A 20,334-nucleotide genomic window follows, 5' to 3' on the forward strand; every position below is an offset into this window, starting at 1 on the left:
AGAGTGTAGGTTTAGATTAGATACTTGGAAAAAGCTCTTTACTGTGATGGTGGTGGGGTACAGGAATAGATTGCCCAGAAAGGTTGTGGATGCCCCATCCCTGGAAGTGTTCAAGGCCAGGTTGGATGGGGCTCTGAGCAACTTGGTCTAGTGAAAGGAAAGGTGTCCCACGGCAGAGGAGTTGGAACTAGATGATCTTTACGGCCCCTTCCAACCTGAACCTTTCTATGATCTGTATGTATCTCTGCTCTTCTGTGGAGGGTGAGACCAAATGTACATACACTGGTTTTCTCAGAAACCTGTTTTAGCAACTTCGGGTTGTTTTTTTGTTTGTTTGTTTGTTTTTAAGCTGGCCACATACATAATGTGTTTTACTTCTGTAGTGAGAGAACATTTAAGTTACACTAGACTTTCTTTGGACCTGCTCTGCTATAATCAGCTATGACTTTTTTACTGCAAATGAGATTTTAAAAGACTCACTTTGGAAAATACTGTGTCTGTAGTAGGCGTTATTTTCTGAAAATCTCTTCCTTTTGAACAGTTGCCTTTTCAGAGGGCTTGCATCTTATTACTACTGCCAGTCGGCTTGATTTCTGTTTTCCAGCTGCCTCTTTTCTTCTGTATCTGATCTAAAATAACTATTAAGACAGAACTATGATTTCTGAAAGCTGTCTTAGGGAAGGAAAGTGTAGAGGGGAGTGTGGTATGAGTAATATAATGAGGTAGTAAAGCCATAAAAATTAGGAAATGTATTACAGCATTTACATCAACCTGTTATACCCCTTCGTCTTGTAGTAAGTGTCCCCTGAAATAGTGATCTTCAAATGGTATCTCATGGGAAACTTGGTGCCTGTAGGACCTTTGTCCTGTCTTGATAGCCACAGGACTCATCTACCCCCAGCTTGATGGGAAGAGCAAAAGATGAAGGTCCTTGCAGCAAGTTGCTCACTCTCTGTTACTGCCAGCAATGTTTAGCACTTACTGTGTTGTGCCACTCCTCTGTACTGGCAGCTTTAATGCTGCAAAATCAAATCATGGAAGTCTGGTATTACACACTGAAGTAAAGTCAAAACATTAGGTACTACAGTGACACTTGGCCTGTGGCTCATAGTGAGATGCTGCTGGTATTTGTTTTCATGTGCTAAAAATCATCTTTTTGGTACTCCCTCTTGACAGTCTGATATTCAAGAGATATAGTACAGGTCTGTTTAAGTATTAATAAGTGGTTAGATTGGATGTGGTCTAACTACTGTTGTGGGTTTTTTCCCCCACTCTCCAGCTTGGTGATCCATCCATTTTCCCTGCTGTCATCGTGGAGCATGTTCCTAGCGCAGACCTCCTGCATAACTACTCTGGCTTAACCTGCGTGGATGAAACTAGTGACATGATCACTGAGAATTCTCTGGATGTCGCAGAAGAGCAGATCATAGAAGATGATGATATCACCCTCACAGGTTCGCAATAGAAACCTTTCTGTGCCATGTTTTTGCACCAAGATGGCTGTGACTAATAGTGGGGAAAAAAGCTTAATGACAAAAAAACAACAAGGAACAAAATGAGTAGTTGTTTTGAATGTGACTTGCAATCCCAGTTGCACAGCTGATAATGAAGAGTTTCATCCATCAACAGAGATTAAGGCAGAATCCTGCTCAAAGTATCCAGCAAGATTTTTCTTTGCTTTTCATAGATGTTTGTTTGCTCTTATGTAATAATTGGTACATTGCTAAGTAAATGTACATACCAAAGAGCAGGAATATGCAGCTTGAGTAAGTGTACTACTTTTAACTTCCTGAGGGTATACAATTAGCCATATAATGTGCAGATTAGTGTGACTTACTGGTGTAAGTATGCTCAGCATAGTATTAATTTCAGATCTCAGATGCCTAAAATGCAGATGTTTTGTATAAATTCTGTTAGAAAAGGTAGCCCCTAAGAGAAAACGGTTCTGAAGAGGAAAGCTCAAAGATGTGTCACATGTTTTGAAAAACAGCCCCTCACTAAATGCATGTATTTGATGCATTTTTGCAGCACAGGTCTCAGAGGCAGGGCAGATCGTTCACAGTCTTTCAGCCACTAGGCTCCACACCTGGACTGTCTCCAGGGATGGAGACAGCTTGCTGGTTTCACTCAATACGTTTTTCTCTCTTTTATTATTTTTAATATTTCCGAAGGCATACTCTGATACAGTCTTTTACCACCAAAAGCAAAACAAAAACTCAACTAAACTTGGCATGAGGAACAGTTCACAGAGTAAACTGACATGAGCTGTTCTCAGTAAATGGTTTTATCTGATGAAAATGTCTGGGGGTTTTTTTTCATCAGTAGTGAATTATCTGTGAACAGACTGTGACCATACAAATAAGTTAGCTTATTATTTGAGAAGGTTTTACATACTCAAACATTATTTCATCTTGAGACCTCTTGCCAACTATTCACTTGCTGTTCATATTAATTATTCACACTGCAACTGGCATTTCCTCAGTGTGTTACTTAAGCACCACTTAATGTGTCCCTGTGAATTTTCATGGCAGATCATTTTTGGGAATCCATATTCCCTCTAATATATTGTGTGTGAATTTTTACTTGCATGAGTAATTGTGAAACTCCACTTTTCTGAATGCCCTTGTTAATGTTTTTTTATTGCTGGTCACATGAGAAGGGTTTGCAGATTGCTACCAGAAACTGGAAATAAGTCATCCTGTACCCGATGGTGTCCAAGGGTTTCTGGGATACCTTGGAAGCAGACAAATATGGTATTGTTCCCATCATCCATTGTAGCTCAGGCAGTCTGGTTTTCTTTAAAGGCAGAGTCCTTAGAAATCGAGAGCTGCTACTTTGCAGAGATTATTGTTGTGAAGGAGATATTAACGAATTATCAGTTTCACACTCTCCATCCTGCTAGTTACTGTGCATGCTGTGGGTTTCCTTGGAAAGGAAAGCAGTGGAATGCAGGCTGGGCAGGGCCCAGCACCACTGCTGGAAAGCTCCTGCTCAGGATGCAGGGCAGGCAGCGTTGGCAGCTCAGCCCCTGGTTTCTGGCCAGGAGCTATCCGGCCGGGCTCTACTGGGGCAGAATTCAGGGCCCAGGGCTGCTCACCTCAGCTACAGGAGGTGAGCAGAGGACGTTTGGGAAGGAGGCCCCTGTCACTTCCCTGCCCACTGCAGGTAAGCATTGCCTGTGGCCACAGCTGCCCACTTGAGCTGCAGGACTACTGTGTGCAGGAGACCCAGTTCAAGCACAGCTTGCTGTAGGCTGCCTCTGAAATGGGGCTAATCATAACTGAAATTTCCCACCTACTCTATTTTTCAGCTGCTTTTTTTCCCCCTCCCTGCTTTGAAGTTCCCTTCTTGATTTTATTCATGGGTGTGTTTGGTCTCAACAGTGAAATGTGTTGTTTTGCTCTTTGAAGTTTGTAGCAGTCTTTTCAGTCACTTTAACGTAATGCCTTTGAGAGAGGATCAGACATTATAAAGACTGTACTAATTCCACATTAAAATATTTATAAGACTGGAGTTCACAGCGAAACAAAACCGAAACCACCATCATTTGTGACTAAAGAATACTGAGCAATGACTGTAATATGAAGGATTTAGGTTTTTTAAAGTTACTAGTTTTTCAGTACAGTTTTATGACTCATACCTTAAGTTTCTCTTTCCTCCTAAACTAACAGAAATTAGCAGTAAGCTAATGAAACTAAATTGCTTTGTGAAAAGCATTGCTTCATGAAACTAAAGAGATTGGTTTTTAGGGAGTCTCTCTGCAGAGTAATGGATGCTAGTAGGTTTTTTCATCTATAGGATGTAGCTTCAGCCCTTCAAAACCACAGCTGTTGCACATTGGTGATTACTTACCTGTAGTATAAATTAGGACCTGCGGAAAACTGTAACATCTGTTTCACATGAAACCCTGCTGAGAGATGGCCAGCAACCACCTTTTTAGTCATGCTAATGCTCATGCTGTAATTTTTTTACACTGAACAGGCAGACCTGCATTACCACCCTCCTCTTTAAAAGCACTTTTCCCTGGAAGTACTGTGATGGCAATTTTATGGTCGGTTTATTGCTAGTATTATGGAGTTTTAAATGATTAACCATCATGTAGTAAAGGGTGATTAACAAAATTAATTGGAGCATTTGGCTTTGAATGAAGTTTTATCCCTAAAAGGAGTATTGAAATTCTTTTTCTCTGATAAGTACAGGGGACAGTGTTTTTTGCAGAAGAAATTCTAGGCCAACTTGTCAGTTGTGGGTTTTTTTTAAACTATACCATGTCTGGTGAGTTGAATTTAGATAAAACAACAGTTAATCAAAGTCTGCCATTTTGCAGCTCACCTGTTCTGGTGTTGTTTTCATGGGGATCAGGGAAGTGGCTGCACTGAGACAGTTTGGGGAGGGGAATGAGAGAGGATGGACAGCAGGTTTGCACTTAGGTGCCCTGTGCCCTCTGTTGATTCATAGATCAATAATGGTCCTTAATAACTGGTTCAGAAGTTACTTTACAGCATTTTGAAGTTTGGTTGCATTTGGCTTGTACATTTTGTGAAGCTCTAGCAGTCCTGCATAAATCCAGTGTCTTTGGTGGTCAGCTGTGACGCTATAAAGAAATCCATAGGAATGCTCAGGTGGAAACTGAACTTCATAGTGTTAATCTGTGAGGACTGTGAGTTGACAAGATGCCAGTTGTAAAAAAAAGGGGTATGGTTTCAATTACTTTGTAAAGAAATTGTTTGCGGCTGCCTGTAGCGTCTGGTTCAAAACAGGGGTTTATTGTACACCTTCCCAGTGAGATAATTTTCTTTACAAATTGTAAAGCCTTATTTAAAAAAGATGAAGGGTGATGTGTAGGTGTCCTGAAATATGTGTTCATAAACTTTGTTTGCCAGTGTCAACTCAGGGCTGATCGCTAGTAATTTTAAGCAAGTAATTGCTTAAATTTAACAGCTAGTTATTCTGCCCGACGGGGCTCTGTCCATGTTTGATGGATATCTTTCTACTTTGAGCAGCTTTAGGTTTCTTCTGGCATTATTTTGAGGCTCTTCAGTCCCTGTTTTTGTCTCTGGTAAGACCAGCAGTGAATTTAAACAGAGCTGTGAATAGCACATCCCTTATCTTGGCCTGGACAAGGACTCGCGTTGTCTACTGTCTAGGGCTGCCAGGCACCAGGGAAGGGAAGCAATGGGAGCAGGACAGGATTGTCCAAAGTGGTGTAAAACTTTCAAAAAAGGCATTCGGCAGGAGTAGAGAGAGCAGGACTTTGACAGAGGTGGGGAACTTCCAGCGTGAGGCATAATTTCAGAGCAGAAAGCTGTGTTTGGGCAAGCCCCGTGCTAACGCTGATTCATGGCAGTAACTGGGCTGTAATTGGCATGCAGATGCAGAGGCTTACATTTGTGGCTTGCTCAGATAAACAAAAACTTGTAGAGTACCCTGGGAAAAAATTGAAGGTATTTTTAGGTGTGGTTTTCCCCCTTCCCTCCCTTTTTTCTGTTTTCCCCTGTTTTCTCCCCCCTTTTCCTTTTTTTCTCGTCCATTTTTCTTCCCTACAGTTTTCCCTTCTTCATTTTTTTTCTGCCCCACTTTTTTCCCCTCTTTTTTTTTAAAAAGGCTTCTGCATATTTAAGATAACATTTGAAACCTGATACTTCTCAGAAATTATCCCCCCCATCTTACAGCTCTGCCTTTGCCAAAGTGTAACAAATAAGGCATTTCATCCCAATTCCTCTTGAATCTGTGATTGTATCCTAACTGCCAGTGGTTGGAATACTGTGCTGTAACATTAAAAGGAAAACTAAGACTGAAAGTAGAACTACTCAGCCTTTGGTAGCTGAGTTGGTTATCTCTGAGCACTGTCTCATGTTGAGGGATGCAAATTAGCATCTTGCTGGTGGTTGGACAAAGAGGTGGTCCTCCATTTCCTGTGTGAGCTGCCGCACATCTTGTTTGTATGAGCTCTTGAGTTCTTGTAATTCAACTTCTTAACCCAGCAATACTCTAAATACCTTTTCAGAAAGCTCAGGTAGCTCACTGTGTGATCAAAAAAAGCGTAAAGCCTGGCATATCTTAAGTGACAGAAATTTGGGTCCTGAACCATGACTAGAGATGGGAACCACAGCCCTTGTTTTCAGCAACAGGAAAATACTAACTTGTCTTAAATGACTTTGTGAAATCATCTTCTCAGAAGAGGCTTGAAGGGTGTTAGCAAGGGCATTGATGTAGAAAGGTGTTGGCAAGAGCATTAAAGTGGTTAAAAAACTTTTGTTTGCCATTCTGTCTGAGGATAGAAAGACAGTGCTGCTGCTTACATTTTGCTGTGCATCAAATGATACTAATTTCTATACTTACATTATTTATATGGCTGTCATAAGTTCCTTTCATTAGTCTTGGACAAGGGTGGCTTCTAGCCATATGATATAAAGCTGGCAACCTCTGCCTTGCCTGCTATTACTCAGTGAAGAATTGACTTTGCTCCTTCCCTTCCATATCTGAAGTCCAGCGAGCAGGTTTGGTCCTCATACAGCTCTCGCTGGGGAGAGGACAGACAGCTGCAGCTATCTCCTCCCTGCCTGCAGCACTGAGAACCTGGGGCACCACTGCTGGGATTTGAATTGCATGTGGTATCAGGCACCAGTCATGCACCATGGCTTTGGTTGAGCTGGATCATGGTAGGTTAACCTTACTATTTCAGCAGTGCTCAGTGCCTATATTTAGGGTGACATCTTTGTTACAGTATAGTTTCATGGTATGTTAAGGGGTTGAAATGGACCTTAGTGATCATATAGTCCCAAACTCCCCTGCCATGGACAGGGACACCTCCCACCAGACCAGGTTGCTCAAGACTTCATCCAGCCTGGCTTTGAACACTGCCAGGGTTGGGGCATCCACTACTTCCCTGAATGGTATGCTGGTATATGGCATGGAAAGTTCCCATTCAGATAAAACTTAGAACCAGAAGTGACCATGTCATCAGCACCAGGCTAAGCATGAGCATGTCTGCAGACTGCCTGGGCTGTGGGTGGTTCTGTCTCCTCAGCTGGCCTAGGGTTGCTGTTTGGCTCTTGGGCCCGAGATGCTCTGCAGCTGAGCCCCTGAGCCTGCAGCTTGCCTGACATAATTGCAGATTTGCTGCTGTGTTGCTCTATGGCTTCCCAGGACAGGACCTTAGTCCATAAGTCACTGCCTTTTCTCTTCATGCTGTCCTCCCCAGCTCTGTGTTTCTCATTTCTTAAGTCTGTTTGAAGTTTTCAGGCAGAAGGTGCAGATCCTTAGGTGTCTGAATGCTTTTGTAAGATATGGGGTGGAGGCAGTCCTGTAGAAAACAGGGTGAATTGCTGTTGTGCATCAGGAGTTCCCAACACCCATCTACTTTATTCTGTCTTAGCCTGAGCCTCTTATGCTTGGGGCATGGTGGGACTGAGGTCAAGAAAAAAAATCCAGAAGGTAAGAAGGCTTCTGTAAATCACAGCTGGGTGGAGGAGGTAGGGCTGATGTGTGGATGCCAGATTCATCTTTAATGATATGATTGCTGAAGCTGTGAACATTTGGGGTGAAACTAGGGGGTTTTGTTTGGTTGGTTTTTTTAAATTGTGTAATTGCTCAGTGCTAATTGAGCTGAGTGCTTTGTTGTTCTGATATTTTTAAGGTGTTGGATTTTTTAAAAGTTTAGAAATCCTGGCATAAACCTCTTGCTTTTGTGTAATGTTCCGAGGTCATTGAATTGTGTTTATGGTGGATGTTTGCTTGCTGTGCTAGTCAGTCTCTTTTTTTTTTTTTTTTTTTTTTTAACTCCCCCCCCCAACCTCAAAGCTGAACAGGGAGAGAGGGTGTGAAGCTGACTCATTACCAGACTGAGAAAATAAGTGAGGCTTCTTGGTGTCCAAGGGAGGGGAATTCTAATGCAGCACTTTTTATAGCTTTGATAACTGCAAGCGAATTCCCCAAAGTGGCATCAAATTGATGTTAAAAAGGATAAGGAAGCCTGGCCCATCCAACAAAGAGTAATTTCTAAAAGAAGGTGTTAAACAGTTTTAAATGTTTATGGTACCAGGAACGAACATCTACCTTTTCATGCTACAATTATTTTGAAAAGTCCTCTGGTAAAGTACTCGTCCAGTCAAACCAATATTATCTTCTAGAATGGTTGTTATTTTGCAAAATGAGATTTTATGGGAGTTTTTTGACATGTGCCTTCATATGGCCTTCAGATGTACCTTAAGCATTATAAATTAATGCTCAGGAGCTTCAGCTTTGTCTAATGACTGATTAGGGATTGTCTGGAAGTCAAAAATTTTGAAAAGTTTGCCAGCCTTCTGTATTGCTTTTCATGTTTGCTTTCCAGTGTGTTCTTGGAGCCTGCACTGCTAGTCCTAACTGTTATTCCTATGGCTTTGAATGGTTTAGGATTCAGCTGGATCATATGCTCTCTGTTAGAAATTGTGGAATATTTTCTTGTATTTCCTCCAGGCTAAATGACTGGATATTTTGATGAGCATCTTTTAGTTATGGAATTCACTTCCTTTCATGGAATCATTGGGTTGGAAAAGACCTCTAAGATTATCAAGTCCAACCATCAACCTAGCATCACCACCATGTTCACCATTAAACCATGTGCTCAAGTGTCATATCCACAGGTTTTTGTGTGCATTACATTTTGGACCACTGTAAGAAGTTAGCAATATTGTGCGTGTTGCATTTTAGTGTATATGCTTGACCAGCAAAGAGAGGGTTAGAAAGATAAGGCAGAAACAAGGGGTTTCTGTTGGGTTTTTTTTTCAAACACACGCAATCTGAAAAATATAGCGTATAAAATAATTTATTGAAATGTGCATTTTCTCCTCAGCTAATATTTTGCTGCTCATCTAGTAGAAGACCATGTTTACCACCTTTGGTTTTTTTAAATGAAACATGAATAAATATCATGTTAAGCTTTAAGTCTAGTTTGTTGCTTCTTAAAGATTATTTTTCCTCTCTTGCCTTTAGTTGAAACATCTTGTCATAATGGAGATGAAACAATGGAAACAATCGAGGCTGCGGAAGCACTTCTCAATATGGACTCCCCTGGCCCTATGTTGGATGAAAAAAGAATAAGTAAGATTTTAATGAAAGGAAATCCAATCTGTATTTGCCTTGGTTATTTGTGAAAGGAGGAGAGATTCAGTGCAGCATGGGTTGATGGAACTGGTATTATTATTGGTATATTATTTTATAGCTTCCAGACAGCCTTTACATACATAGCTTGGATATTAGAAATCCAGTGTTGTGTGCAGTGAAGGATTTCATTCCCGTGCCAGAGTTCAACAGGAAAGGAGATAATCAAAAATTAGAGGGAAGGTGTGTGAATCAGGTTGGGTGGTTTAGATTGCAGTGGCTTGTTTGGCTGGTGGAGGATTAGTCTGTTTATGTTGTCAAGATAAAAGAATATATGCTTACATTTGCAGATTGCCTTAAATTTGAATGTGTGATCATCAGATAATTGTGCTTTTTGGGGGGTGGGCTGTATCATTAAATTGTTCGATTTCAGTAGTGCTATGGTAGTGTAAAATGTTGTCAGCACATATATTCCATTATGAACTAGTCTTCTCTCCCTTGAAGGCCTTAAGGGTCATAGTTGTATTTTGTTCTGTGTTTAAATTTTTGCTCTAAAAACAGCGGCATGTGAAAATATTCGTTTTGTCCCTCTCCCTTAAGCAACGATGTTTGGTCCAACTGAAGAGGATGATATGGTGGCTCCTATTACACACGTGTCAGTCACGCTTGATGGGATCCCTGAGGTGGTGGAAGTTCACCAAACTCCAGACCCTTATCCGGAATCACCAGAGACTCCAGAATTTGAACAACCAAAGAAGAAAAAAGGTAAGATGCTACTGGGGAACTGCAGCAGTGGGTGTCATGGTTGCTTCTTCTGTGGGTGTCTGGACCCATTCTGGGTGTCAGGCCAAAGTAGCTGAGTGGGCTCAACTAGAAATGCAGATAAAGCTTTGTCTTCCTGGGTAGTGTGAGCACAGATACTGGTGCCTAGACACTAATGATGTTGTAGAGGAAGGAATGATGGCTTATCCCACAGGAAATAGGAATCTCTGCTTGTTTCTTCTTCAGAGCAAAATTGCAATACAAGCTATAGAGCTTTTGTTGCTGTGAATCCTGAATACTTTGATTAGATGTTACTAAGCTTCAACTGGAGATACTTGATCAGTTCAGAACATGGGATGAGAATGAGGAATATTTTTAAACTTTTCTTGAATATGAATGATGTAATTTTTTTTAATAGCTGCATGCTTTAGTAAGTGTTAGTCCCATTTGTAGTAGATTATATTTATGCAGTGTAGTGATATTCTATTGCAGTCAGTGCTGTGCCAGAGAGTGAGGAAGTGGTGTTAGCTAGAATTCTACTCCTGTTTTCCCACCCTGCTACATACAGCATGGACCCCATCAGAGGCCCTGAAGCTGATGCCTGCAGGGGAAGATTGATGCAGCGCAGGCAGATGTCAGATGCTCTTGCACAAATTAAATGAAAAAGAAACCAAGGAAATTATGGTTTTGAACTAATGCTAGAGCTAACCATAGAGCATGAGCCCTTTAACAGGTTCCCCTGTGAAATAAAAGCCTTCTAGGACAGGGATCCTGCTACCCAGCCATGCTCTTGCCGAATAAGAGTGCATTTTTGCCGCTAATTTTGCTGCTAATTCCAAATATTTGGAGTTGCTATCTGTGAGAGAGAGCCTTTCAGCCTGTGGAGATCTTGGAGAAGCCTCCTGAGCCCCATGTGTGTCACAAGGTCTGGTAGGGACGGGTGTGGGTCAGGAAGTCTCCAATTCCCCTAGAAAAGCTGAACTGAAACTGCTGTGGAGGAGAGCTTTACCAGCAGCTGCCCTGAAAGTGCTGCTGGGGAAGCAACTGTGCTGTGCTCACTACTGTGAGATAACCAACTGTAAGAGGATTTTAAACTGGTTTGTTTTTTTTTTGGTTTGTTCTTTTCTCTTCTTCTCCTTTTTTTGCTGTTGACTGCTGTGTAGGTCAAAACAAGGAGCTGCTGTCTGCTAGACATTTAACCTCTTTGGTTTGATGCTTTCACACCCTCTTTTGTGTTGTGCTTCTGCTTACTCCCACTCCTTCCTCCTCCTTCCTAGCCATAGGTTAGAAAACCAGCTGCTTCACAGCAAATGTGTGTATTTGTTATAGAAAAAAACCCAAAACGCTAGAAAAGATGCATTAGCTTAGTGTTTCATTAGCTGCTAGTTTTCAGTGATCTTGAGACTTCATGAGGAAGATGGTAAGGAGTGAGTGATGTTGTAATGTTACTTCAGGATGTCCAGGGATTTGTAAGGCACTGATGTACAAGAATTGTGGCAAAATATTATTAATTTTGTAGTGCACTTTAGGATGGTGTGCAGCGTGTGGGTGATGCTCTTTTGGTTTTTTTGTTTGGTTAGGGTTGGGTGTTTTTAAGTGCAGTCTGTTTCCCTTCCTTTGGTCAGTTTTGAGGCATGGCACAGGGTGGTGGTCAGTTTGCTCTATCCATATCACTACCATTTTATAGGCTGCTATCCTGTATAACCCATCACCTAAACTTCAGGGATGTATGGTGTGGAGCATTGCCAGGTAACTGAGCCAGAATGGCACTGCCAAGTAGAGCTCCTCCAAGAAAATGTTCTCCAGAAGTGATGTGGTGATTTCACTTCCTTTCCTTGTGGGCCTTGCCTCATTGCTGCAGCAGGAGAGCTGTAACCACCCATCTGCTCAACTCCAAACTCATGCTCAGCATGATGTTTGTACTCATGAATGTCTCAGTGCTGAGCTGCCAAACTATGGATCAGAAAGACAGGAAAAACAAAGGGATATCAGACAAAGAAACTTGGAAATTTGCTGTGCTGATACCTTCAGTCCTGTGTTTGCTGTGGGAGGTATCTGGCAGTAGGTGGTCACGTAAGTTATATACACATTATATTTTAGATATATACCACTTATTATGCTTTTCCATACATTTTGGGTTTTTTTAAAAAGAATCACTGAAAACAGAGAAAGAAATTGTATTTTACATTCTCTGGTGTGGTGTAGCATACTTAATCAGGATTAACATCCCACTGTTCAAACACCGCATTTGTAGCATAAATTTCTAACCTGAATTGTTTTGCAGCCATGGAAATAGGGAGGTGGAAATACCAATTATAAATTTAATTAGCTATACAAAATTACAGCAGTCCTACATAAGGCTTAGGTCTTGCACATTCTTCATGCTTTCTCTTTGTAAAATTCTCTCCTAAAAAGGAATTTAGTGGTATACTCTGAAAGGTAACAAATTCATGCTCTATTGAACCAAAGGAGGAAGTATGCTAGTGCTTAATATGCTCTCAAAAATACCTTCTTTTAAACCAAGGAAGCATATTGGTGTCTCTGTTAACTGTTTTTTTGATGGTATCAGTCAGTGCATGGAGATTATAGCTTACACTGTAGTCTTAAAACCATCATCTTAAGTATCTCTAGCCCAGATACACAGCAATAACATCAATACGTTTCTGTAAACAAGTTTCATATTCTTCACTGGTTTCTAATTGTGGATGAACTTCGGTGAAGTGTTGTCCAGATAGGATGTCCTGAAGTAGTTTAGGCTGAAGAAAGAGAGCCTAGAATTGTTGTTGCAGGAGTATCCATATTTAGCATCCTAGGTTATCTCTACTCAGAAGTGCATTAATTATATGGGTCAGTACTTACGTTTCCTGAAGTTAACCAGCAGTAGTTTAGTCATGACCTAATTGAGCTCTCATCCACTTCATTTTCTGTTAAGAACTGAACTCATTTAAACAGAAGGTCTAAATTAGTGACATCAAAATAACACTCCCTAGTCCTTAATGGCATATGTTTACACCTGTTCAAGATGGGCAACAAGGCAAGCACCCAACAGAGTCTTCCCATGACACAACTCTGAGGGGGAAAAGCAGTTAGCCAAAGTTACCCTGAGGGACTTCTTGTGCTGTAGAAGCTTGATCCATACAAGAGAGACTTCATCTGGACATTTTAGGGAAAACAAATTTCTGCATCCTATAATGGTGAGTGGAAAAAAGCTGCTAAAAATGTACTCCGGTAATTCTTTATCCTTTCATATCATGATATATGTACAAAATGAAGTTATAGGATTTCCTCCCTCCCATCTTCATTCAAATCAAGGAAGACACTAGCAGCCAGACAATGCTGTCATTCATGTCCCATCCTCAGTCATGAATCCTGTCTGAATGGAAGCAAGAAAATTAGAAGACTCCAGATGTTACTAGAGTTTCCTCACTGTAGCTCTCTCAGCTAGCTATCCCTCCTCCCACATGCTCTGTTAAAAAAAAAGGAGAAAAAAAAAGGTGCAAAGGTGGACTTAGCAAGACTGCTAATGCCAAAAGGTGAGTGCTCAAGCCAGTGTTTCTTACGACTTCTTTATAGACACTTGGAAGTCCAGAACAAAGGAGACACTGCAGGCTAGCATTGAACTTTTTTTTTAAATTTCAGACCTAGTGAAAAACCCTCACTCTGCAGTAGAGCCATTTCCTTGCTAAACAGCCCCTGAAAACAAAACTGAAAGTGGAAACTTAGTGTATAGGATTGCACAGGCCTGTTGGTCTTGCCTCCTCAGAACATCAGATCTTTTGAAATGCGATAAATAGAGAAAAAGAAAAATATTTTTCTTTAAATCTTTAATTATGACAATATGCTATTTGGACTAGAAATACATTTCTCTGAGTCTTGTGTCTGCTTGGTCTATTCTACCTCTGAAAAGATCAAAGGTAGTACATGAGTAATTTAGGTGATGTCAGCATAGTAAAGGGTCACTGCAAAACCTGGTACGATAAATTATTTCATAAGAGAGTTTTGAAGGTTTCTGATTAATTGTATCACCTGTAAAAGCTGCCATTGCAGGGAAGGAACAGTAATAAAGGAATGGGTTCAGGGTATTATATTGAAAAATACTTTGGCATGACTTAGTTTTGTTTTTTTTAAATTACACTTATGTTTTAGTAGTAGATTTCCCAACGTTTCCAAATTAATGCTTTTCATTCTTGTCACCAGTTGTAGCTAACTTCTTCCTTTCAGTCATCTTCACCAGACAGAGTGACCATGCATACAGCTTTAAAAACTGGTCTTTTTTTAAGAGCCTGTTGCTGGTTGGTCTGATCTTCATAAACAAGTGACTTTGCTTTACCTACAGTCACTGTTGAAAAAGGTGTAAATGACAATAGGACAGACAAAAATGTCTGTTTTACATGACACTGTAGTTTGCTGCTGTCAGTGGAGATTTGCAATCTATTACACAAGCAGACAGTCTTGTTTTGTCCCTAAATTCCATTTTGGCAATAAGTGAACAACATAGTGCTCTGTATTTTATTTAGCTTTTCCTGTTTAAACTCTTACTCACAGTTAATAGCTTATTGTTCTCATCTTGTCTGTTTTCAGTGCTCTTAAGAGTACCTAAATAGCCACAAAAATTTCCAGTGTACATGGACTTCATAAAAGTGAGCGTAGTCTTTGTTAGAAGAACAGCATAGGAGGTCTAGTCTTGCTGTAGAAAATGAAGAAGTTCAGCGCAGAATTGAGTTCTAACTTAGTAGAAATTGAATCTTCTTTGAATTGGGGAAACAAATCTCTTCCCTATTTAGGTCCTTGTTCTTTTTTGTTTCTTTGGTTTTTTTCTGTTTTATAAGCTGCAGTTGACTTACTGGGGGTTTATTTCAGGGAAGAAGCCGAAACCATCTCGTCCTGAGTCCCCTACTACAACTCCAAACATATCTGTGAAAAGGAAAAACAAAGATGGAAAGGGTAAGTCAAAGAGTTGTCACTGAAGTTTTTGAAAGAGTATTTTTTCTGAGGGACCTGTAAATAAAGAAGTTAACTAGTTCTCTTGTGATGTAAACACAGGTCTTATGTTCAGGGGTGGTTAACATTTCTTTCACCTTAATGGCAAGTAAAAAATGAGCACACGAGATTTCTTAGTGAAATACTCAGTTCCTAAGGGCAATAATGTATTTGTCACTTCAGCTGCAAGGATTATTGAAAATACTTCAACGCCACACAGAGTCTGCTGTGTTTTGATTGAAGTCTTGGGGAACACTTTGCATTGTATTAGTGTTTCTTGGGCTGTGGTTATTTTGACAGATGATCTTTGAAAATGTGTTCCATCTGTATGTGTCTAATTCTGCATGAGGAGCTAATCAAGGCTGCCAGTTGGCAGCCGGAAGAACCTGTCTTCCAGCATTTCTTAAAGGCCCCTTATAGTACCAAGCCCTGAATTTTGAGAAAAGTTATAACACGGCTTGAAGACTTGGGCAGAAAACTTGGATGTTTCATACTTCTTTCATTCCTCCTGTGTTTAAAAGGAAAAAATAAAAAATCATAGATTCCTAGAATTTTAGGGGCTGGAGTGGACTTTACATCTAGTCCCAACCCCCTGCCATGGGCACAGACACCTCCTCACTAGATCAGGTTGCGCAAGGCCTCATCCAGCCTGGCTCTGAACACTGCCAGGTTTGGGGCAGCTACCACTTCCCTGGGCAACCTGTTCCAGAGTCTCCCCACTCTCACAGTTAAAATCTCTTTCCTAATATCTAACCTAAACTTCCCCTCCTTCAATTTGAATCCATTAACCCTTGTCCTGTCATTGCAGTTCCTAACAGAGTCCCTCTCCAGCTCCCCTGTAGCCCCTTCAGATATTGAAAAGGTACTCTGAGGTCTCCACACAGTCTTCTCCAGGCTGAACAGCCCCAAATTCCTCAGCTTGTCTACATAGAAGAGGTGCTCCAGTCTTCTTATCAAATTTGTGGCCTCCTCTGGACTTGCTCCAACAGTTCCATGTCCTTCTTATGCTGAGGACACCAGAACTGCACGCAGTATTCCAGGGGGGGTCTCATGAGAGCAGAGGAGAGGGGGAGATAAATGCCACCAAACTTATGCAATAAATTATTTCCTCCAGACTGTTCAGCAGTGCCTGTCAGTTTTGCCAGCAACTCAGTTGCTTTGCTCTTGGGTCCAAGGCCTCTACCCGTGCCCAGGCTGGTGTTTGAGTGGCAGCCTGATGCCCTGGCCCCCAGCAAGTTGTGCTGTGCTCAGTGGGAGCTGGAGCTGGAGTCACAAGTGCCTGCATGTACACCTAGGGACTGATCTGCTTGCAGGCATGCAGCACTTGCCGGGACAGAAGCTCAGCCAGCCCTGGAGAGTGGTGGCTTAAGAATGTCAGACTTTTGAAGTCAGAAAAATCTCTGCACTGACACATGAATGTGTTGGGTTTTTTAACAGGCATTTCTGCAGGAACAGGAAGAGAAACCTGTTGGCAAGCAGTAACTATTTAATGTGTTAATGGCATCAGTTTTAAGTATGACTTGTTGCCTTTTAAAAAAAAATTTAAAACCTGATTTTTAAGTAAAAAATAAAGACAAATATCAGAGGAACCTCCAAGTGGTGCTCAAGTGAAATAATATAAAATATGAAAGCAGCTAGCTACAAAAATACTAGGCAGAACAGTCTAATGTTTCTGTCGGTGGTGGGAAGGATACACCGTATTTCATGTTTGGCCATTGTTACAAAATTGCTAATTCTGAAGGAAATAAAAGGGAACATGTTGCTTGCTACCACTGCCTGTTATGAAAAGCCTTTGTTTTGCTTTTTGAGAAACACCGAATTGAAGTAAAAAACATTAATATGACCAGCCATGGAAGGGAAGTGGCTGCCTGTCTGTTCCCTGAGGGGAACTTGTGTGCTAAAATAACAATCTCTCCATATAATTATGTGATGCAATGCATGGAGAAAACTGAGTTTTATACATATTTATTCTTCTGCTGTTACACAGAGTAAGTTAAATATCCTGACTGTGATCAAAACAGACCTGGCTTTGCAGCCAGTCCTCTTCAGAGTGATTTTTGGTAGCTAAGCAATGACAAATTTTCAGGTTGCCTTGATGCAGCTGTGCATTTTTAGTCTAGACTACAACAAAAGCTCCCAGGATTATGGTAGATGGCTGGGAATGCTCTCATTCCTGTCTGACATTGTGTCTTGCCTGAGCAGTCTTGACCTTTGCTTCAGGGTATCTGAAGGCAAAGCAGGCTGTTTTATGTAAGTTGGGAGGTACTTGTTGCTAAGGCAGTGGTTTTTCTCTAGGAGTACTCACTTTTCAAGCTTTCACCTGCTGAAGGAGCTGCTAACATTTTTGTACTGCCATTGCTGATGACGTTGATGAATATTTGTTAAAAATAATTTATAATATAGTACTGTGGGAATTCTAATTTGTAAGAGACCTCTCATTGAAAAAACTGGTGGTTGAAAAAAATCTGGGTTAAATTGAAGCTATCAGAAGAGATATTGTCACCTGATGTGCTGGGTGTCATTTTTGGTGAAACTTAAGAAATCTGCATGTGCTATTCACACTGTGTTTTTGCACAGCGACTTGTGGGAGGTAATACAAGAAGATTTTTCTTACTTTCTCAGACTAACAGCTAAGGAGCTTATGTGCAACTTCAGGTTCCCAAAAGAACATCAAACACCAAAAGCCTTAAAAAAAGGAGGAAAAAGGGTCTCATTAGTCGTATGAGTTTAGACTCCTTAAATGTGCAGTTGGAAAAAATATTCAAATTTTGTATTAGTTTTAAGTATTCACAATCTGTGATTTTCATACGGTTTGTTTACATGTGGTAAGCACTGAACAGATGTGACTGATTTCCATATATAAATATATGTCCCTGCTTGTTTGTAAAATGAAATTTGAATATTGTCTACCAGCGAGTGCTCACTGGATTAAAAAAAATACCTTTTTTGTGCTTTATTCTTGAAGGTTTGCCTACCTCAGCACATACCACTGATTTCTCCATATAAATATAGATGTTAAAAGTAAGGATTTTGTTTAGCCATTTAAAAGATTATTACACTCAATACAGGGAAGCATTTCAGCAGCAGCTTAATTTCCAGCATTTTGTGGGGATAAACCTGAACATGTTCCTATTGGAGGTAAAGCAATAGTGACTGCTTCTCTAGCTGGGTTAGGCAGGAGGGAAGTGGGCATACAGGTGACTAATGCTGTCTAATGTTGGTGGTTGGAACAGGGTGAGTGTAGGTTGACTGGTACCTGACTGTAGGTCACAGTCAGAGTGGCTGGGGTGATTGGGTGCCCTGGTTATTATAAATCACAAGAATCCCTTCCTATGCCCTTCTATCACTATTTTGTAGTCTTGATGATATATTACAATGTATTTGCAAACATACAAGCTTCTTAATTTTAAGATTATTCACATTGTTAATAAAATATGGTCAGCTAATATTTTTTCCTTTTTTATTTTCTTTGTTCTGAAATACTTTTATTTTAGGAAATACAATTTATCTCTGGGAGTTCTTACTAGCACTGCTCCAGGACAAAGCTACGTGTCCTAAATATATCAAATGGACTCAAAGAGAGAAGGGCATTTTCAAGCTGGTAGATTCCAAAGCTGTGTCCAGGTTGTGGGGAAAACACAAAAACAAACCTGACATGAATTATGAAACAATGGGTAGAGCTCTCAGGTATGTACATTTTTAATAATAGACTGGGTTTTGTTGCCTTAGTGTTTGTGTGTATTAAATGCCTCATCTAATTCTTATAATAATGGAAAAGATTTAGTATTCTGTTAGTTGGGGAAATGAAGAAGTTATTTCAGCAGAACAAATAGGTAAAAGTAACCCTTGTTAAGCTCAACCCCAAATCAGTCACCTTCAGTTTCAGCATAGACATTTTTCAGTGCTGCTGCAAAAACTGCAGCTGCACAGGCAGACAAAGTAAGAGACTGAAGATTCCAAGTGGGGGAAAGCCTTTTACTTAAAATTTCAATCTCTTTTCTCAAAAAAATTCCTCAATTCAGGTGTATTAATGAAATTATTTCTACTTGTTGCACATGATCCTGTTTCCAGTGGAAGATTCAGTTTTAGAATTCAGGTCTGGTTACACTTCTCTGAACTTGTGTGTACAGTTTTAAAACATAGACTCGTGTTCCACTGCCTGTCAGGCTGGGAGTTTTCTCATACGTAAAAGACTGTGCAAAATAAGCAGACATCCATGAAGCTTTAGTCTAACCTGCTGATTGATAATTGTCCAAACGAGCAGCTATGCACTTTTTTTCCCTTCGCCCCTCACCTCGGTGTGCATAATTTCAAGTTGTCATACTAATTCATAAATGTAAGAGAAGTAGTGCCCTCCTGTGCTGTTCTCTTTGCTTTGTTGTAGTTAAAACGTCTGCCTGTGCTCACTGGTGAATAAGCATGAATTCAGGTAACTGAAAGACCTGTATGAGTTAAGAGGAGAATTTAAGTTTCATGCAACTTTTTAAAGAGTATGAGTTGATAGCAGAGCTGCCAAGTCATGGCATTCTTTCCTTCTCTTTCTCCTCAGAGTTATCTAAGGTAGTTAAAAGATGGCATGAAATACCAGTCAAAGAAAGTTTGAGGAAGAGAATATGCTATTAAATTGGCCACTTTCTTATAATGAAGAAATAAGGCGCTTAAAAAATTGTTTACTTGTTACAGCTGTGTCCATTTTCTGGGAGTTTTGCTGATTTTTTTTTTTTTTTGTTTTTTTTTTTTTTTTTTTTTTTGGTAAAAAAACTGTGTAACTTGATGTGTGTGTACTTTAAACAGATACTATTACCAAAGAGGAATCCTGGCTAAAGTTGAAGGTCAGCGCCTAGTATATCAATTTAAGGAAATGCCAAAAGATCTTGTCTATATTGATGATGAAGATGCAAGCCCTAGCACTGAATCATCAGATTCAACTCTGCTCTCAACTTCTGTGGCCAATAGAAACCAATCAACCAGATCTAGAGCTTCAGCAAACGCAGGAACAAAGGGAGGATCAACCCCAGTGCTAAAAACAGGAAACTCAAAGCCTACTAAGCTGAGGGAGCACGTAGAAGTTGTACAGCAGCAGACACCTGGCTTGACTTCAGAAGTTTTGAGGACAATGCAATCTCCACAGCCAGTACAACCCACTCAGCTCTTTCGGACAGTTCACGTAATGCAGCCGCTGCAGCCCCTCACAGAAGGACATGCGGCTGTAACCAGTAACGTGCCGGATGAGTCCTTAAATCCCTCGGCTCAGAATATAAGGTAAGAAAATGTACAGAAACAAATGTTTGAAGAATAGTAAATTCACTGGATAATGGCTTGATAGACTAGATTCTTTGTTTTGCTTCCAAAAAACGCTTGTCTTCCAGTTTGGTTGAAGTGAAACAATGTCTTTGTGGCTGATCCTAGGAATTTAGTGTTACTACACCATTCTGTGATGTGTTCACTCATAAGTGCCCTGCCTTTGGTGGAGGGAAGTGCAGCTTTTGTGTAGTGTTAGGTCTGATG

At 40.5% G+C, this 20,334-nt stretch overlaps 1 protein-coding gene across 1 annotated transcript in view; it reads left to right on the forward strand.

Moving 5' to 3' along the window:
* The window catches only part of ELF1 (E74-like factor 1 (ets domain transcription factor)), a 28,325-nt gene extending 8,233 nt beyond the window's left edge, over positions 1–20,092 (forward strand). The window contains exons 2-7 of the mRNA XM_009070429.1: positions 1,280–1,454; positions 8,977–9,084; positions 9,685–9,849; positions 14,707–14,790; positions 18,321–18,513; positions 19,621–20,092. Coding sequence (XP_009068677.1) covers positions 1,280–1,454; positions 8,977–9,084; positions 9,685–9,849; positions 14,707–14,790; positions 18,321–18,513; positions 19,621–20,092 — 1,197 coding nt within the window. The remainder of the gene's footprint in view (positions 1–1,279; positions 1,455–8,976; positions 9,085–9,684; positions 9,850–14,706; positions 14,791–18,320; positions 18,514–19,620) is intronic.
* The last annotated feature ends 242 nt before the right edge of the window (positions 20,093–20,334 follow it).

This window comes from Acanthisitta chloris, unplaced genomic scaffold (genome assembly GCF_000695815.1).
Source record: "Acanthisitta chloris isolate BGI_N310 unplaced genomic scaffold, ASM69581v1 scaffold4502, whole genome shotgun sequence".
NCBI lineage: Eukaryota > Metazoa > Chordata > Aves > Passeriformes > Acanthisittidae > Acanthisitta > Acanthisitta chloris.